This window comes from Convolutriloba macropyga, chromosome 6 (assembly GCF_964194025.1).
Source record: "Convolutriloba macropyga chromosome 6, txConMacr16.3, whole genome shotgun sequence".
NCBI classification, from domain to species: Eukaryota; Metazoa; Xenacoelomorpha; order Acoela; family Convolutidae; genus Convolutriloba; species Convolutriloba macropyga.
In genome coordinates this window covers 21,102,003-21,120,514 of record NC_134473.1, presented here as the reverse complement: position 1 = coordinate 21,120,514, position 18,512 = coordinate 21,102,003, and the positions used below count along the sequence as shown (strand labels likewise).

Sequence of the window (18,512 nt, the reverse complement as noted above, 5' to 3'; positions counted from 1 at the left end):
GGATCGGTACAAGCTTAACAAGTGGGCGGACGAGCGATCCGGACGACGTGCGTACCACGGCGGAGCGGGCGACGCTGTCGGAGCCGTAATGGAGTTCTTCAATCCGAGCAGTCGGATAGTAACCCCTAGGGTTGCTTTCTTCAACGATCCAAACTAAATCAACAACCCTGAGGTGATGCTCGGCAGGCGTCTGCCACTTAGCTCGACGAATCAGCGCTGGTACATACTCCTTAAGCCAACGTGTCCAGATTGCATTGGCGTAGGACTGTGCACGAGCGTACCGCTTAAAATGATCGAACTCGTCGATGCCAACGATAGACGGAATTCTGGTTGCTTGGTTACCGAGTAGAAAATGGTTAGGTGTTATTGCGCCTAGGTCGAACGGGTCGGCGCTAACGGGCGTTAAAGGACGTGAGTTTAGTGCGTATTCGACCAGACAAAAAGTAGTGTTCAACACCTCATCTGTGAGGCGACGCGTACCGAGGATAGTGTACAGTACTCTTTTAAAACTTCGAACTAGCCTCTCCCAGATGCCACCTTGGTGTGGCGCACTGGGTGGATTGAACCTCCACTTAATGCCCTTATGTGCAAGTTCGGTGGCAATGTTAAGCGTATTCCATTTTTCCACACATTCACGGAGCTCTTTCTCCGCTCCAATGAAGTTCGTACCGTTATCCGACCAAATCATAGCAGGAGTACCCCGACGGGAGACGAACCGTACCACTCCCATTACACAGGAACTAGTGTCCATGGACGGGACAACTTCAACATGGACAGCACGAGTAGTGAGACAAGTGAAGAGGAATCCCCACCTCTTCTCGGTAGTCCGACGAACTGTGACGTAGAACGGGCCGAAGTAATCAACCCCGGTGTTGGTAAAGGGAGGAGACTGGTATGCGAATCTCTCCTTTGGGAGGTCTGCCATGATAGGTTGAATGGTTGCTGCACGGAACTTTCTACACAAGACGCAGTTTGATTCGACAGAACGCAGTGTGGAACGTAGTGTAAGGATGGCATAACGTTCCTGTACCTTTGACCGTAAGTAATCGATGCCATGATGATGGTTCTTCAAATGAGTGTGCCGCAGAAACAGTTTAACAAAAGTATGACGCGCATCCATCGCGATAGGATGCTTAGTGTCAAAGTCAATTTCCACTAGCCGTCGGAGTCGACCAGAAGAACGGATGAGACCATCAGGCCCAATAAACGGAGTAAATTGAGCAATGCGGCTGCTCTTCTTAACGGATTTGTTGTCAAGAAGATCCTTTCTTTCAGTACTAAAGGACTCTCTTTGAACCAAGTACTGGAGAAGACGCTCGGCTTCGTCAAGCTCAACAGGGTCGGCTATGCTGCCGTCTACGGTACGGTAACTTTCATGAGATGGTAAAAGACGGAGCACATATGCGGTGACACGAAGTAACTTTTGATAAGAACTGAACTTATCAAACGGGATCAGGTTAATGCTTTGTTCCTTTGGGGAGTTGGTTACAGATGCGGTTAAAGATGAGATGGAGTCATCATCTTGTTCCTTGGTTACAACGCCGAGCTTGATGTTATCAACGACGTCGGTATTTGGTACAAAAGGGAATTGCTTAGTTCTCAAGAAGTCAAGACCCCTCACCCAGCTACTTGATTGCAAAACTTCAGCGGACATGCCACGCGTGCCAGCATCTGCCGGATTATCACAAGTGGCGACGTGGTTCCATTGGTCAACGCTGGTGTTCTCCAGAATTTCACTAACACGATTTGCAATGAAGATTGGGTGTTTAATGGTTGAGTTTATGCACTGCAAGATGATGGTACCATCTGTCCACATGAATACTTTATCCACACTAACGGTTAATGCTTGACAGATTTCGCTTTTTAAACGTGCTGCCAGGAGAGCGGCTTGTAGTTCCAGCTTAGGAACTGTCATTACCTTCATAGGTGCAACGCGGGCCTTGCCCAGGACAAACGCCAACTCTGTTATAATCTCCCCGGAGGTGCAAGTTACTTCAGCCCTAAGAAATCCTACTGAACTGAATACGTCTTGCGAGCTATCACCAAACATGTGGAGTTCAAGATGTTGGAATGGTCCTGAAAAGTAACTTCTCGGTATAGTGATCTCAGCTAACCGCGGCAGTTCAATACACCAGGCAAGGAATCTGTCAACTGTGTCCTTAGGTAACTCGTCATCCCAACTTTGTCCATTGACACGCCAAATGTCTTTCAAGATTAACCGAGCACCAACAGTGAAAGGTGCGACAAGACCAATTGGGTCGTAGACCTTTGACACAAGACTTAGGACCAAGCGCTGTGTTAAACTTTTCGTGATGGTGCTGTTAGTACCCCTGCTCACAACCAGAGTATCGTTGTTGTGATCCCACTTAAGCCCAAGCACGTGCATTGATTCCTCCTTTGACGAAACGATGACCTTCGGTTCAGTGGATTGAGCAGACCCATCAATTTGGTCAGCCAGATCTGGTACATTGCTTACAAACTTAGTAAGCTTGAACCCACCTAGATGGAGAAGATGCACCAATTCCTTCGACCTAATGAGGGCCCTCTCGAGGGATTCCACTGAGTCCAAGTAATCGTCCATGTAGAAGTTCTCAAGGACGGCTTTCGCAGCTTCTGGGTACTCCTTAGCATTATCGCGTGCCGTGCGCTGAAGTGCGTAGTTGGCGCAGGTGGGCGAATCTTTTGCCTCAAAGATGTGGCGCGGATACTGGTGTACCACAACATTTGATGTGTGGTCCTCCCGCCACAAAAAGCGCAATGACGGTTGATCACATGGTAACACTCCAACTTGGAGGAACATTCCCTCAATGTCGGCGGATACGGCAAATGGATGTTGTCTGAACCGTAGGAGTACATAGATTAGGTTTTGCAGTAGGTCAGGTCCGGTGAGTAATGACTTATTAAGAGATGCGCCATGGAATTTTGCTGCTCCGTTTAGTACCCTACGAACCTTGCCCGGCTTGTTCGGGTTAACAACCGGATGGTGTGGTAGGTACCACTCTCGTTCCGAGCGACTTTCCACCTTATGAGCATCTTTGACCCTTACTACGTAGCCTTTGTCTAAGTCCTCTTTGATGGTATTCGAGTACTTTTCCCTTAATGTCTGATCTTTCGTGAGCCGCTTTTCCAAAGACTTTAATTGAACAAGTGCTGAGAAATAATTGTTGGGGAGTTCGATGTTATCTTCAGCCCATAGCATTCCGACATCGTACCTTTTTCCATTATGCACGGTGGTGTTTTCAAGAATATCATGCGCACGTGCATCCGAGGCGGATCGTGGGTCTATTTGCTTAAGTGCGCCGTACGACTCTATGTCGTACCAAGATTTTACCTGACTACAGAGCTCAAAATCCTGCTCCATATTAGCTTTGAAACAAGTCGAGACTAAACCTGAAGACGACGGTAGAGGGCCGCTTAGAACCCAACCTATGGGCAAGCGAACAGCGAAGGGCGAGGACTTCTCGTCGGCAGCGAAGTACTCTAACGGGCGGATGGCATGATACACATCCTGTCCAAGTATCATCTCGATGTTTCCATAGCAATATGTAACTGGGTCTAGAACTGCTAGGTGCGGGTATGTTTCCTGAAGTGCTTTAATGTTGATGATATCGGCGCCTACATTCAAATCTTCCTTTACGTAGGGGCTTACTTTAAATGGTTCAAATGCTTGGTTGTCGCGTGGTGTTACAATCAGTTCGACTAACTTAGTGTCTGCAACCTCCTCGGTATTTATACCCTTGACTGTTAGTTTCAATGCTGTACCGTGCAAACCAAGTCTATTTGCAAGATCATTGGACACCCAAGAGTTACTGCAAGCGGTATCACACAAAACTAAAGCCGTGGTATCTTTACCGGAGGAGCTCTTCAACTGTAATTCAGTCACCTGAAGGGGGCCTTTCACATTTCTCACAGATGACAAAGTAGTGGTCTTACTCGATGATTGGACACTAAAAAGTTTACTTTGATTTGCGCCGGCATTAGAATTACTATTGTTACTGTTTGAAGGGGATTTTGATGGATAAACCCTCTCAGCTCCATGGAGAAGTGTATTATGGGAGCTGTTACATCCGTCTTTCCTGCATTTCCTGGGATTTGGGCATTGCCTAAACATATGCTTTTCTCTCAAACATCAGAAACACAGTTTTGCTTCCGCCACTACCCTTGCTCGCTGAGTGGGAGACTTTTCTTTAAATACCCTACACTCCCAGATGCGATGGTTACCTTTACACATAATGCAGCGAGGGGTTGCAGGCGTTGCCGATGTTGAGGCTGGTCTCTGAGTGCCCTTAGTTTGTGTATTAGCAGCAAAAGTTCTTGAGGCAACTTTGGTCTTTACTACTGAGTTGGTGTTATCCTCAGTTCTTGCTTTCGATGAAGTTTGTTTCATTAAATCATGTGCCTCCGCCTTCTCCTTCAACCAATCGTTGAAGTCAAGGAGTGTGGGCTTAACCCAATGTTTCTTCACTGTGAAGAGTGACCAAGATTCTTTTAGATTGGGAGGCAACTTTTGCACAGCCGTGTTGAGAAGTGAGGCGCTCTTAAGGTCTGCGTCATATGAAAGTGATTTAAAGACCCCAACAAGACTTGAAATTGTTGCAGAATAGTTTATGATGTTATCACTATTGTGCATCTTTAATGGAGGAAAATAGCTGAGTTTGTCTAAATGTGCACTGACTACTGCCTGTGGTTGGCCAAATTTACGTTCGAGTGTCTTATGTGCGTCCTTATACATTACACCACAGTATGCGAACTCAGCGATGGCGCTTTTAGCTTTTCCAGTTACAAGAGTTTTTAAGTATGTTAACTTGACATCATCAGTCAAGGACTGTGCGTCTATTGCGCTTTTTAATTGTCCGAACCATTCGTGCCACTGCAGGGGATCACCATTGTACTGTGACAACTTCCACTCGGGCAGTGGATCGTTCTTTTTACAAGTAATTGCCTCCGCCATCTGCTTTATCAAATCCGCAAAGTCCAAAGAAGGAGCCGAAGGTGTGGGATGCGGCGGGCCACCCCAACACAACGGGTTCGGAACGGTAGCTCCATACGTTGGCGGAATGATCGGAGTGACAAAGGTGGGGGCGATACCTGTGGAAGAACTAAATGGATTCGCTTGCATGAAGTCTGAAGTTACATAATTTTGAGACACTGCTGCTGCTTGTACATGAGGGGAGCGATGAGATGTAGTTATATGAGGGTTGATTAACGGGGCCGGTTGTACGGTGTTTAAGTTTGCAGATGTCCGTACAAGTGGTACTGCATTAGATGGGACTGCTGCCGGAAAACGCCAGACATTTGGATCCGGGGGAGCAGGAGGTGCGTGGGTTATAGGGACAAAATTCTGGGGCTGAAAACTCTTTTGTGGGGCTGGTGGTTGAATTAATTGAGGTACAAAAAAGTTTGCGGAGGAAATGATTGGTGCAGGCGGAGAAAGGGGGTAACAGATTGACATTATTCGCCACGGGGTTAGTGGCGAGTAGTGGGAGTGCTTGTGGCGGCGAAGGAGGAAAGCGGAATGCTGGTGGGATTAACGGTAAATGCGGTGGTGCGGGGTTTAGAACGGGGGATGGGGGGCTGGTACATTTATGTGTGCTTGTTGCGGATTAAGTGCTAGCGGAGCATTAACGAGTGTATTCAAAGGTGGTGAACGCGGAGGGCTGACTAAATTCAACTGTCCCAGCATACTCGATCTGCGAGGGAATTGATGATCTAACTGTAAACCATCGAAGTGCATTGTTGCTTGAGACAGTTGTCGGGCTGTGTTTGGGGCGTTTAGTTGAGTTGGCATACCAAAGTTCATTGGTGATGGAGGCGTATATTGAGGCTGTTGCTGTTCTTGCATGATGTTGTTTGCATTATGTGCTTCATTGGTTACATTGTTTCTACTACTTGGTTCTTGCGGCTCATGAACAGGAAGGTTGATGTTGGCCTCAACTTGACCATGTGTATTGAAATTGGAGTGTGAGTTTGGAAGTTGAGTTGAAGAAGGTCGTTGGACAATTGCTTGGTTGGATTGGGCGATGGAACCAGAAAAGTGCAAACTCGGTTCGTTTGCAACATCTGCCATGTTCCCGGCCGGTGACGAATTAACCCAATCTTGAACAAGTTTCTTGCTCTTGAGTGAACTTCTTTCCGTAAAGAGCCCACTCATTTTGCCTGTACCAGACCCGTCTGCTGATGATCTTGTCATCAACTCAATTTCCTCAAGGGCTGCAGCAGCTACTTCCTTGCGCTGATCCTCCTCAAGCTGCTCAATTTCCAATTCCCGCATTTTCATTTGTTTTTCAATTTCAAGACGCTGTCTAGCAATGCGAAGCTTTGCCTCAAGTTCCTCCCTTTTGAGTCTTGATAGTTCTAAGTCTCGTTGACGCTGACTTGATCTTTTTGAGGAAGTCATATGTGAACCTGATCTTGATTGGTGAGAGGTATACAGCACTGCTGTCTCTCTGTCATGGACCGAATTGATATACCCTCTAGCAGCAGCAATGAACTCTTCAGTTTTCTTTGTTACCGTCTCTAACCATTTTTCAAGGTTCTTACAGGCAGCATCTGGATCTTCAGTCCTTTGTGCCAGATCAAAGAGCTCTTCGTTCTTATCAACTACTCTAGTAAAATCTTTGAAGTGAAAATCTTTGCACTTCACAATCAGACGTTCGATCTTAACTTTCCTGTCTTGCTTATCCACAGCATTGTTAATGTTACCATAAATGTTATTTAGTTCAGCCTCTAATTTTGCCCTCGCACTATAAAGTTTGTTAAATTTGTCCTGCAAAGTTGTCATGATCTTAAGAAAAACAGGAACCACAAGTTTAATTTGATACTAGTATAAAGTACACACACATGCAACAACACAACACAAATGGGTTATACCGAACCCTAGTGTGACGGTTTGCCCAGCAAACCGCCAAAGAGCAAAGATGTTCGTCGAGTACAATAGTACCCGGCGAGAGAAAAAAAGAACGGTGCGCAGGAAGCGCGAAAAGAGGCAGAACGGGAGACGGGACGGACGGGAAGAAACGCCGAACGAGTAACGCACGACGCAACGGGAAACCGGACAGACAAACGGGAGCGTCGGGCGAAAAGCGCGCGACGAAGAGAAAAATGGCACGGGCGGGGCGGAAACGTCGGGCGGATGGCGCGCGACGAAACGGGAAAACGGCACGGGCGGGGCGGAAACGTCGGGCGGATGGCGCGCGACGAAACGGGAAAACGGCACGGGCGGGGCGGAAACGTCGGGCGGATGGCGCGCGACGAAACGGGAAAACGGTACGGAGGAGAAGGGATTGTCGAGCGGGTAGCGCGCGACGGGACGGGAAGCCGGGATAGCACGGGAGGGAGACGGTAAACCACAAGCGAGGAGGCGCGAAGATCAATGCCAGCAGACCACAGCAACGAACTCAACCAAACAAACTAGCCGTAACTCCAGAATAAACTCAAGTCACACCCTAGAAAGACGGAGAGAAGCTACTGTCAGGTAACCTAGCACAAAACATTATGGGGCTTTATCTACGGAATCAAAACATCAGAGATTAAACAATTTACGGCAACGATGTAGTATAACCAAAAGTCGAAAAGGTCAGGAAATTTACTAGCCGTAACTCCAGAACAAACTTAAGTCACACCCTGGCAAACCACCATACCCAGACAACAAAAGTGCATACTACCAAAATTAATAAAGCTACAACAAATTGCTAGCAAACAAGTGTGGTGAAAGTCACGAAACAGAACAGCCGTAACTCCAGAATGAACTTAAATCACACCCTAGCAAGGAACGAGACTAAACAACAAACCAGCATACAAGCAGAAAGAAATTTTACTACAGCAAAACTCAGCATACTACATCATACAACAAATAAACGGGGAATAGAAGGAAACAAAGTGACACAGAAACAAAAGGACGGAAACTGAAAAATGAAACCAGATAACCTGCGGAAAACGGACGGTAGTGAATAACTCAAAAAATGGGGAGAGCGAAACGTTTAGTAATGCGCTATTGGCGAGAACCAACCACAAACTAACCCGTAACTCGTGAGTAAACTAAGTCACACCGCCAGTCAGCGGGTAGACTCCCACAACAACGCAAGACTAAGTGACATTCAGGTTATCAAAGGCTTGAGTGAGTTCCGCCTCCTCGAACGCATGACGGGTGCGAAGCGTTTTACGACGGCGCTTTGAAAGTTTCTTTGGTCGGGAGCGTGTTATCAAGGACCGGAGGTTGTTCTTATGAATTAAGACTATAGTGAGTGTTTTCAGCTCAAGCGCAGGCCTTCGGTGTAATGCTCTGTACTCTTTAAGTAAACTAAGATCTTTCTGTTTACGTTTAGACACAATGTCTTTCACTAAATGGATGGTAACTAGAGTACTACGCTTGAGCTGATTGTAAATATCGGGAGTTCCCTCTCTGGAGCAATACACTATAGCTTCTATGCGCTCCTGATACTTTTCAAGCACTTCAATAAGCTGCGAAGGTGTTAAAGGCTTATTGTTGTTACTGCGATGACGGGACAGTGAATTGTTCACCACATCATGCCATATAACTAGCCTCTTTTTATAACGGAAGAAGTGACTCAATTGAAATTGCGCGGTTTTTCGGACTTTCAAAGCGTTAGGATTAAAACTCAGACCCGGTAATGCGTAAATTCCTTTTTTATAATGGTCTTGTAACGCTTGAGGCAAGGTTTTTATGGCGTGATGCAGTGAACTTGCAGCTAATATAAAAACCATATAATGTTTTTTACAACATAATTGACTTGAGCTTCGCTCAAACTCCGAACTTTGATGTTAAAGGCACGATTTTCACGAGTTACTAAGAATAAGCGCTTATTTGAGGGGAAAAAATCAGTTACCTGATCTTTTTTGTGAAGTTTGAAAAACTTGACCAAACTTGTTTTTTACAACGTTTTAATCTATCTAACTACTATGTAAGTATGCTAGAATGATCGGATAGATTTTTTTCCCAATTTTTTTCAAATCTGGTCAATTTTTTCAAACTTTTTCCTTGCTTCGCGTGATTTTATTTCGTATAAGACTTTACCCGTCCCAATTACTAGTATTTAGCCCTATTTGGTCAATTCCAAAATTTTGACCAAAAATTTTCAAATTCGATGTTTTTCAATAAAAAATGTACGTGGTGGGTTATCGGTGACCGTTATTCAACAAAAATTTGTTATTTGGGACAGGAAATGGGTTCTGGGGGGCTAGATTTGCCGGTTAAGTAATCAATTTAATGCTTCAAATTATAAAAAAAATCGCGATCAAGTTTTTTGGATAGTTCTTACAGTTTTTTTGTGTGCTCGGGCCATATCAAGGGACTTTAAGATTGTCATCGTGCTTCTCTCTCGGAATGTGCAACTTGCGTCTGATGCAAATACTGATTTCCTATGAGGCCTGGCGACTGGGCTTGATGGTGTTTTTGTTGTATCTGAATTTTTCTTTTGATACCTTTCTGTGCGAAGTGCCCTTCTAGACCTTCGGTGCTGTTTTTTATTCCAATAAAGGAAAAACCGACTCGGTTTCCAGCAAAGTGAATAACAAACGATAGTAAGCTTTATAATTGTGCTTATAATGATAATCAAGTTCAAAGTGTGCTAACTTCATTCACAAAACTAACTGATTGCAAGCAAAAAATTGCTTCGGGCTTCCAATAACATTGTGAACAGATTGCGTAATATCTGATAATCTAACACCCACTTGATGACATTTTGTAGTTGTTGACAATTTAATAAATTTCAAATTTTCCGCGTCTAGATTGACTCAGGTCAAATAATATTTATAGTCACCTGATTACGATTGGAAGGGAGTATAGTTGATTAAATCTGTACGCACAAGCAGAGATTACAATCAAAACACGCGATTAAATAGCCGGTTGGGTCAGTCGATCATTTGAGACGGGGTAAGTTGCCGTACGATAAGAGCCCACGAGGTATAAATGGGTGAAACGCAAGCGAGTGTGTTAAGCAAACCAGATAAAATCTTCACAGACCGCCCCTCCTCCCGAGTCAGTGGTCAAATATTTACCCAACAACCGCTATACTTTCTTCACTAGCGCTCTGTTCTAGCATGCAGTGGTCGATTTAAGCCGGGAGCGGCACCAAAATATAGATGAAACACACTATCGAATACGTTCAATTCTCAAGCACGATAAACGCAACTGTGTATAAAGTAACATCAAGGCAAAAGCACATCTAAATGGCCCGGCAAATCTAGCTATATTTGCTGGCAGGTATTTTGTCTGAGCTCAGATTGGTCACCGATACGTTTTTGAAACATAAAAATATTAAGCCTAAAAAGAGCGCAATCGATTTAGTATATTAGTAGGCTCAACGAAAATTATGTTAAACGAACTTTTTCTGAGCTTTCTACGCATATTAGAAGTTGAATGGTTAAGAAATAGGACGTAATAAACTTTCTCGCTGGATAGATTTAAATAGTGCATTGCTCATTTAGTTTACTCAGTAACATGCAGCATCCGCCTGCACTCTGATCTTCGCAAACGCCCTCAAATTTAGCTATCTGCTCACTGATTACTCTTTGCACTGATATTAACTCTTTTCTCACCTGTCGACAAACATGTTGTAGAGAGCGAGTGGACTTCCATCAGTCTGTTTACTCTTCTCCTTCTGTCTGTCAATCTGTCTCATCTTCTCACAGATTTCCTGTTTCTCGTCCACTGGGAAGATGTTGGGCACCTCTCCCGCATTCAACAGGTTGTTGATATCCTCCAGGAATGCCTCCATTTTTATCTAAGCAAGTATACATTAGAGTACCGTACAGATAGATAATTAAGTGGGCTCTTTTTCCTTCACCCGTAATATTAATCCTTTTTAAGCTAAATATTTTATGCTTACTAGCGTTACAACTGTTCCAGTTCTCTTATAGAGTCCAGACCATATTCAAACATTGTGAAGGAATAACAATTTTCGGGCTATATTTTTTTTCTAGAAGTGACCTTTGCAAATACTAAAAAATTTTATAAATAAAAACGCGTCAGTAAGTTGCTCACTTGTCGAACGAAATTATGCACCTCTTCCTCCCTTCATCCTCCACCCCCCCCCCCCCCCCAAAAAAAAGTGGTCTATAAATGAATCCCCCCAAATAACTTCCCTTGTTAATTAGTGTAAGTGTAACTTTTATGGGAAAACAATTTTGCCGCGGCTTACGGCCAAAGACCAAGGGCATAGACTGTAAGACATTGGAATTGTTTCTGGCAATCATTGATTGTTGCACGAGAGCCGTCTAGATTTAAGGGCTATCCGGTCAGAAGTTGCTTTTTCAAACTTGCAATGGTTTACACGATGACAATGAATTTGTAAGTAAACATGCAAAATGCAATCGGATTCGCAACATCTGGAAATATAAGCGTCAGAGCTCGACTAGGGAGCTAACCTGTGTGTCTGAGAAGAGGAATACTCCGTCATTCTCTCCCTCGGCTGTCTTCCTTGTGATGCTCTTCAGGTCTTCTCTCCACTCATTCATCCCATACGCCTTCGACAACTCAACCTACCACAAATAAAGGAATAAACTTGGAGCTGAGTCAAAAAGACATCAAACAAGAGTATCGGTTCTTCTTCTGTGATTGAAGATACCATGCACAATCTAATGGTGCGTACGACAAAGATTTTCTCTGTTATTTTAAATACACTTCAAAATAATTCAATCAACCAAAGTTACATATGGATAAAAAACTTTCTCAGATGTAAAACAGACTATTATAAAAGCAAAAAATAACAACGCAAAACAGTTGCTCCATTATGTCACACAAGTCAATTGTTTTTTTTTAACATGAACCAGTTATTTTGTTAAGCTGATATTAGAGTGCAGTGAAGGTTAATTGAAGTTAGGTCACGGATGTGCTCATAAAATACGACTGATTAAATCTTGCAGGTCTCCTCTGAAGTTCAATTGAAACACTCACGTGCACATTTTAAAAGGTCGAAAGTCTGCTCTGTCAGAAGTTAAAATGCCAGAAGTCCCTATATACTTTGCCAGAAGCTTGACTTTCATGAACTTTCGTCATCTTAAAACCTGCACATTTTGTGTTTTAAGCAAGGTTACGTGACTCTGCAGAAGTCACTTCGAAATTCTGACTTAACATCTGGAACCAATTCTCGGTTCTCGATAAACGCCAGAAGTTCTCAGTGACTTCAAGCAGAGTCAGATAACCAATGATGAGGTACCTGATGTAGGTCGAAGTCACTCATGTGAGCAGCCAGTCGTGTTAGGGATTGCCGACCACTCCCACCCACTCCAACCAGCAAAGCATGCGATCTGGGTTGTTTGATTATACGCGAGATACGACACATGTGTTCTATCGCAAATCTAAAACACACAATCAACATCATGCTCAGACACAATATCAAGACATCCCAATTAAGTTTCATAATCAGGCAAATACAGAAACATCGCGTCGCATTTTTATAAGGGGGTGCAACAAAACTCAAAACGAGAAAAAATTTTGTAAGACGAGAAACTGAAATTGAGATTTGTGTAGAAAGCTATGTTTTTTCAGAAACATCATCCGTGTAAATTAACAAGTTTCTGACAAACTCCTGCAAAGGATAACTCAGATATTAAGCTGTGAATTATCTGGGATCCTGTGGAAACTACCAAGCTTTGTCAACTCTCGGAAAGGAAGTGGGGAACTCTCCACTGAGTTTTTATAAATATCTCATCAATTTTCGAGGAAATATTGTCATATTGCGAGGGTATAGTAGCAGAGTTGTAATAATGCATTCATAAAAATAGTAAAAAAAAACTTCGAAGATAAAAGAGAAAAGGGTAACTTAAGAAGAACAGTACTGATGTGATTCTGTAACACAGCGATTTGAGATTATGTCGAATCAAATTATTATTATGAATTAAAAGTACCAAAATATTATGAAAATCTAATTCTAAACATTTGTACACCATTATTTGCAAAAAGAATGGTTTGGGAAAATGTTGATTTATGCCCTGATGATGATGATTATGATAGTTTGTTTACCTGAACATGACCAAATTCATGGGTTTCTTAGAGAGGTTGTTGTATTCGTCCAAGTAGCTCTCAACTACTGTTCTCAGATTATCCACATTTGCCACTTCCTGGTAGTGTCTCACTTCCGCTTTCGGATTCTAAACAAACAAATACGTGAACACATACATTTACATTTGACACAGCAAAATGACTCGTATGTCGGGAATCAATCTAGTTTTTAACTTTTCTCAATCCGAGTTTTCCTGCTAATTTACTGCCAGGAAATAACCACCTTCGGCGGGAATAACCAGGAGTGCAAATTTTCCCGGCTTTCCCGCTAGGATTTAGCGGTAAACTTTACACTGGGATGGGGAGCTTTTTTAAAACATGTTCATTTAGCCTATTCCCAAAATGCTTCTCAAAAAAGATTTGAAAAATGTAAAAAAAAACACATATCCCTATATCGCCAACAATCGCTTGACACAGTCTAGCAATTGTGTTTATGAGTGATTTTGGATAGGGTTTCCATGGTGACAAAAATGTCAACCATCATTTTATACAAAATCTAGAAAATCTTATTTCTGCATTATTTCTATGTCTTGAGAACACTGTTTTGCTGAAATTGCGCGGAGTTAAAGGCAATAAATAGTTCTTTACAACCTGCTCCATAGGAAATTACTACCCAAGGTTTTTTTGGAGCAGTATGTTAAATATATAAAAGAGCCTGTGAGTAACAAAACACTAACAGTGAAGTCGCAGAACATGAATGACCTCATGTCATCCTCCGTGACCTTTCCTCCCTGTTGAGTGGCAATGGATGCAAACATGGAGTCATAGTCCTCCTTCATATCTTTAGTGACCACTTCTCGTGTATAGTTGAACAACCAGTCCCTGTCTGCGTCATCAACCAGCCGATCGTAGAATACTCTGTAGATCTAAGACGACAAACTATGTATACCGAAAACGTTTTGCTACTTTTATTAATAACCATAATTGATTATTTATGGACAAGCTGAACAAATTATTTTAGGGCAATTAAAGTGAATCCAAAACGTTTTGCTATTGATTATTAGGAAAATTTTATTATTTTTGGCCAACCTTAAAGGTATATCATGGTGGATCTCATATATGGTCCATAAATTTTGAGATAACTTTTCGGCTGAGGATGCTTAAAAATGTGATAATGTGGCGATATTGAATATTCTTTAACAGAGGCTACATATGACGCATAAAGACTTATTAATTTATATCACGCATGTATACCATGCTTTTAAAGAAGAATACATCATGAGCCGTCGGTTCGTCAGATAGAAGAACTATGGCTAGTCTGGACCAACTGGAAGAACAACTTTATCAAAAAGACATATTGGTTAGCGCAAGATATTTTAAAAATCACCAAAAACGGGCCGATACAACAATTCACAATTTCTATTTTTCTAAGCATTGTACGTTGCAATATATCTCAATGTGCTTCAACGCAGCTTTAACTTACGAACTATCTCTTAACGCCATTTCGGAAAGTGCAATTATAAAATGCTGACCCCATTTTCAACATCGCAGAATATCAGCCGTCGATATATGTTTGCTGTTCGTAAGCTTAAAAAGGGTCTCAATCTGAAACTCCTTTGTTGTGTTTGATTAGTGAGTTATTACGAACTTTTTTATCTGTCGTTTCAAAAATCTAGTTATGGCACATTTATCACCAAATGGCTATCTTGAAAAACAACCAAAATGAAATTAAAACAAGACGGCTCCCGCGAGGCTGTGCGTAGCACAGAATGTTCCAAGATACGTGCCAAGTTTGTATGAACCTTTTTTTGCTCTGAGTCGAGAGGATATTTTGACTGTTAATTTTTTCCGTAGCAAAATTGAGTATAATTTTATTTGAAAAAATGAATTATTGGAAACCTAATGTCGATTTAACTTTACCAGATCGACAACCAATTGCTTTATCAAACATTTTTCAATGAAAAATAAACTTTCCCAGAAAAATAAGTTCAAAATGAGCGCCAATTGAAAAACTTTAGTTAACGATAAGAAAAGAAAAAGAATTCCACTGGAATAAGTCTTCTCCTTTTGACAAGAGGCTAATTAATTACTTGGAGTATATGGTTCTGGAAACTATTTTGCAGCAACAGAGAAAGTTTTTCTACATCACGAACTTTATTTTAACTTTTTTGATTTAAACTAAAAACATTGTAAAGGCTGCTATAGAATTTCCGTTCAATAAAAAATGTCAAACAAAAAAAGTCCAGCTAGACAAAGAAAGCATCGAAGAGAACTGTAGTCTATAAAATCAAAGAAAAAACATTTTTTTCATTCATTTAACAACGCGTTTTCATGATTTGAATGACACTTAAAGAACTACCTCGGTAATTATTAAGTTAAATAAAATAACAAAAAAATATTACGAAAATTTTCAGGGAAATAACTGAACTTATAGGCATTTAAAATAAGAATTAGATTTCAATTTTTTCAAAAGTTTTCTGATTTGAGTTATTTCTTTTGTTTATTTTTTTCGAATTCCACGCTTTATAACATTTTTTGTCTGCTTTTGTTACATCGGAACCTGTTTATCGTAACACAGCCAACAAAATGTCGGAAAATAGTCATCTTTAACCCCCTAGACGCATATCCGCTTTGAAACAGAAAAAAAAGAAGAGATAGAAATCTACCAGGAGTCAAAAAGTGTTCTGATTTAAGGCGCAGCTCCAGTTAGATTCTAATTCGTTGATTGGAAAACAGATTGAAAATTCATTCAACACAAATGGCGAGTGAGGTAAGTCAAATGTCAAACGATACGCTATGTCGTGACTTATGTACACAGAAAAACGCGATCGAAAGGTAAAACAAACTTTAAAAAACACAGCCGGAAGTTTTCGTGGAACAACTCAAAGAGTTCTCTCTGTCATAAAACCTGCCATTTCAAGTAACTAGTACCTAATAAGGCACCTAATAAAACTTTTAAAAATGAGTTATCAAATGAAAGAAATTGGACAAAAAACCAACTGATCCAAAAAAAATTAGAGAAAAACTCAATTAATTCTTTAGATAATACTAGTACACCTGACAAAAAATTTTTCCTATGCAATTCGAATTGTCAAACTACTCACACAGCAATAGTCGAGCCATGTCGGACTAAAAAAAATCCATTTCTCATAAAATTGAAAACTTGGAAGAAATTTTCAAAAAATAGTTACAAGATTTTTCAATTTTCTCAACAAAAACACTCCCTTGAGCCACAAAAACTGTAATCATCCGATCTCTGAAAACTACGTTGAACAAAAAGGCATCCCTTTAATTCCGACTGATCACAACAAATAACAACAAATAAAAAAAACAAAACAATGACCAAAAAAACGCTTAAAAATTAGGTAAAAAGACCAAAAAATTGAAATGAATGCTGAAACTAGAACAAGATCTACTGAGCGATTTTGACGGAATTGGAATTGTCAAACTACTCACACAGCAATAGTCGAGCCATGTCGGACTAAAAAAATCCATTTCTGATAAAAATTGAAAAATTGGAAGAAATGTTCAAAAAAAAGTTACAAGATTTTTCAATTTTCTCAACAATAACACTCCCTTGAGCCACAAAAAACGTTATCATCCGACCTCTGAAAAATACGTTGAACAAAAGGCATCCCTTTAATTCCAACTGATTACAACAAATAACAACAAATAAAAAAACAAAACAATGGCCAAAAAATCGCTTCAAAGTTAGATAAAGAGAACAAAAAACTGCAATAAATGCTGAAACTAGAACAAGATCTACTGAGCGATTTTGACGGATTAAAAAATGTCATGAGGTCATAAAAAAGAACAGATGTAAAAATTCGTTAAAAATGTAGACAGAAGCATTAAATCTTCAGCAGTTATTTTTAAATCTTCGCATTATTTTGTACTACCCAAGGTTCTTGCGAGGTCAAGAATTTTTTAAGGCAAAAATGACAGCGAAAAAAAAAACGAAACAGAAGTAAAACAACACACTCATTGGTTTATCTAAGACACACTGGCCAAGCAAAAAAGGCTGGAAGAAAACAAATTTAAACTCAACTCGAACAAGTGCTCAGGAAGATGAAAAAATTACAAACATTTGATTCCATTTTTATGCACCAACCAAAACGGTGACGGAAAACAGATCATACAGGCAATAGATCAGAAACAAACAGGACAGCAGATCGAAACTTAATCTCCATTCTCAATGGCTGGAATTTAGCTTTAATTGCTAGCTTACTGGAGATTACCACACCTAGACAGGCCCCCCTCGGAAACATGGCCATGCTTTAGCGACCCGAGAGACTTGATACGAATCTATGAAAATGGACACACATTATCAAGCGTAAACGCAATCGTAAGAAAAGTAGAAAAAAGCAGAATATAACGTAGAAGTCATGTAATCGTTCAAAAAATACCTTCTTGACAGTTACAATAAAGACAACGTATAATATTTACAACTTAGAATGTACTAAAATGCACCAAAAATGAACCGCCATTGCAAATCGCCGTCATCGGCTCGACAGGGACAATTTATAGTATGTTTGTAGCGGAGAAAATGTTTGTCTCGGCCTTCTTGACATTGAGAATAGAACAATTACGTGTTTGTCGAAAAGTGCACAAATGCAGCACAAACTACTAGATGACTTAAGACCTCGAAACTCATTTGATGGCGCACTGCATTTCTAATCTAGCGGTCGCGGGTAGAGGTCCCGCAAAGAAATTATAAGAAAAATGTGATAAGAATTTTTCGTAAACTATGAAAGCAAGCTGAGCGAATTTAAACCTGAACATCAAAAGTGCGACACAGATTTTTCAGATAACAAACAAACATTTCTTGCGCAGACTGGTCGTTACGCAAATTAGCGGGAAGGCTTGTTCGCGTAACAACCAGTTGATGCAGGAGTACAAATATGCGTCCTTAAAGTCGTAAGTAATATATGTTGGTGTCACGCCCCTATTTCGTTCCTCATAGTTACGTGATGATTTTCCTTTAAATATCCATAAATAAGTGCTTTAATCTAGTTCATATTCAGATAAATCTCAAGTCTCAAGGCCATATATAGCTAGTATTTCCATCTAGGCCTGTAACCCCTAATTTGTTTATGTTTATTAAAAACAACCGCAGATTGACAGTTTATTGATAAATATATCAAGTGCCTAAAAGCCTCAATATTTACTTTTTTGAGTTTCTTGACGATGAATTCGCATAATCAGTAAATAACTTCATGAGAGGTTATGTACTTGGTGAAGTAATTATTCTGAGAAAGTAGGTGCTAATACGGAACTTGTATATGTACGTAACAAACATCAAGAGACGTACAAAAGCCGGAAATTTCCCAACTTGTAGATCAGTAAATATTCACGAAGGACCAATACAACTCAAGGTACAGTCCTGCAAAACCCACGATCAGCAGAACACCGGAGAACCTACCTAGTGACCAGTTGTTAAAACTCAGCAAAACTTCTTATTCTAACATTGAAACTTTGCCTTTATTTCTCTATCATAATAATTAAAGATTGAACTGGAAATTCTTTCTAAAACTCTAAGTTAGAACAGACT

At 40.9% G+C, this 18,512-nt stretch overlaps 1 protein-coding gene across 3 annotated transcripts in view; it reads right to left on the bottom strand.

Annotated features, from left to right (window-relative positions):
• LOC142341565 (dynein axonemal heavy chain 7-like) overlaps positions 1-18,512 on the bottom strand; it is a 193,840-nt gene that overhangs the window by 32,314 nt on the left and 143,014 nt on the right. For all 3 annotated transcript variants that reach the window (XM_075392607.1, XM_075392605.1, XM_075392608.1), the window contains 5 exons: positions 13,699-13,887; positions 12,983-13,110; positions 12,177-12,318; positions 11,386-11,499; positions 10,558-10,742 (listed from right to left, as the gene is read on the bottom strand). In XM_075392607.1, coding sequence (XP_075248722.1) covers positions 10,558-10,742; positions 11,386-11,499; positions 12,177-12,318; positions 12,983-13,110; positions 13,699-13,887 — 758 coding nt within the window. The remainder of the gene's footprint in view (positions 1-10,557; positions 10,743-11,385; positions 11,500-12,176; positions 12,319-12,982; positions 13,111-13,698; positions 13,888-18,512) is intronic.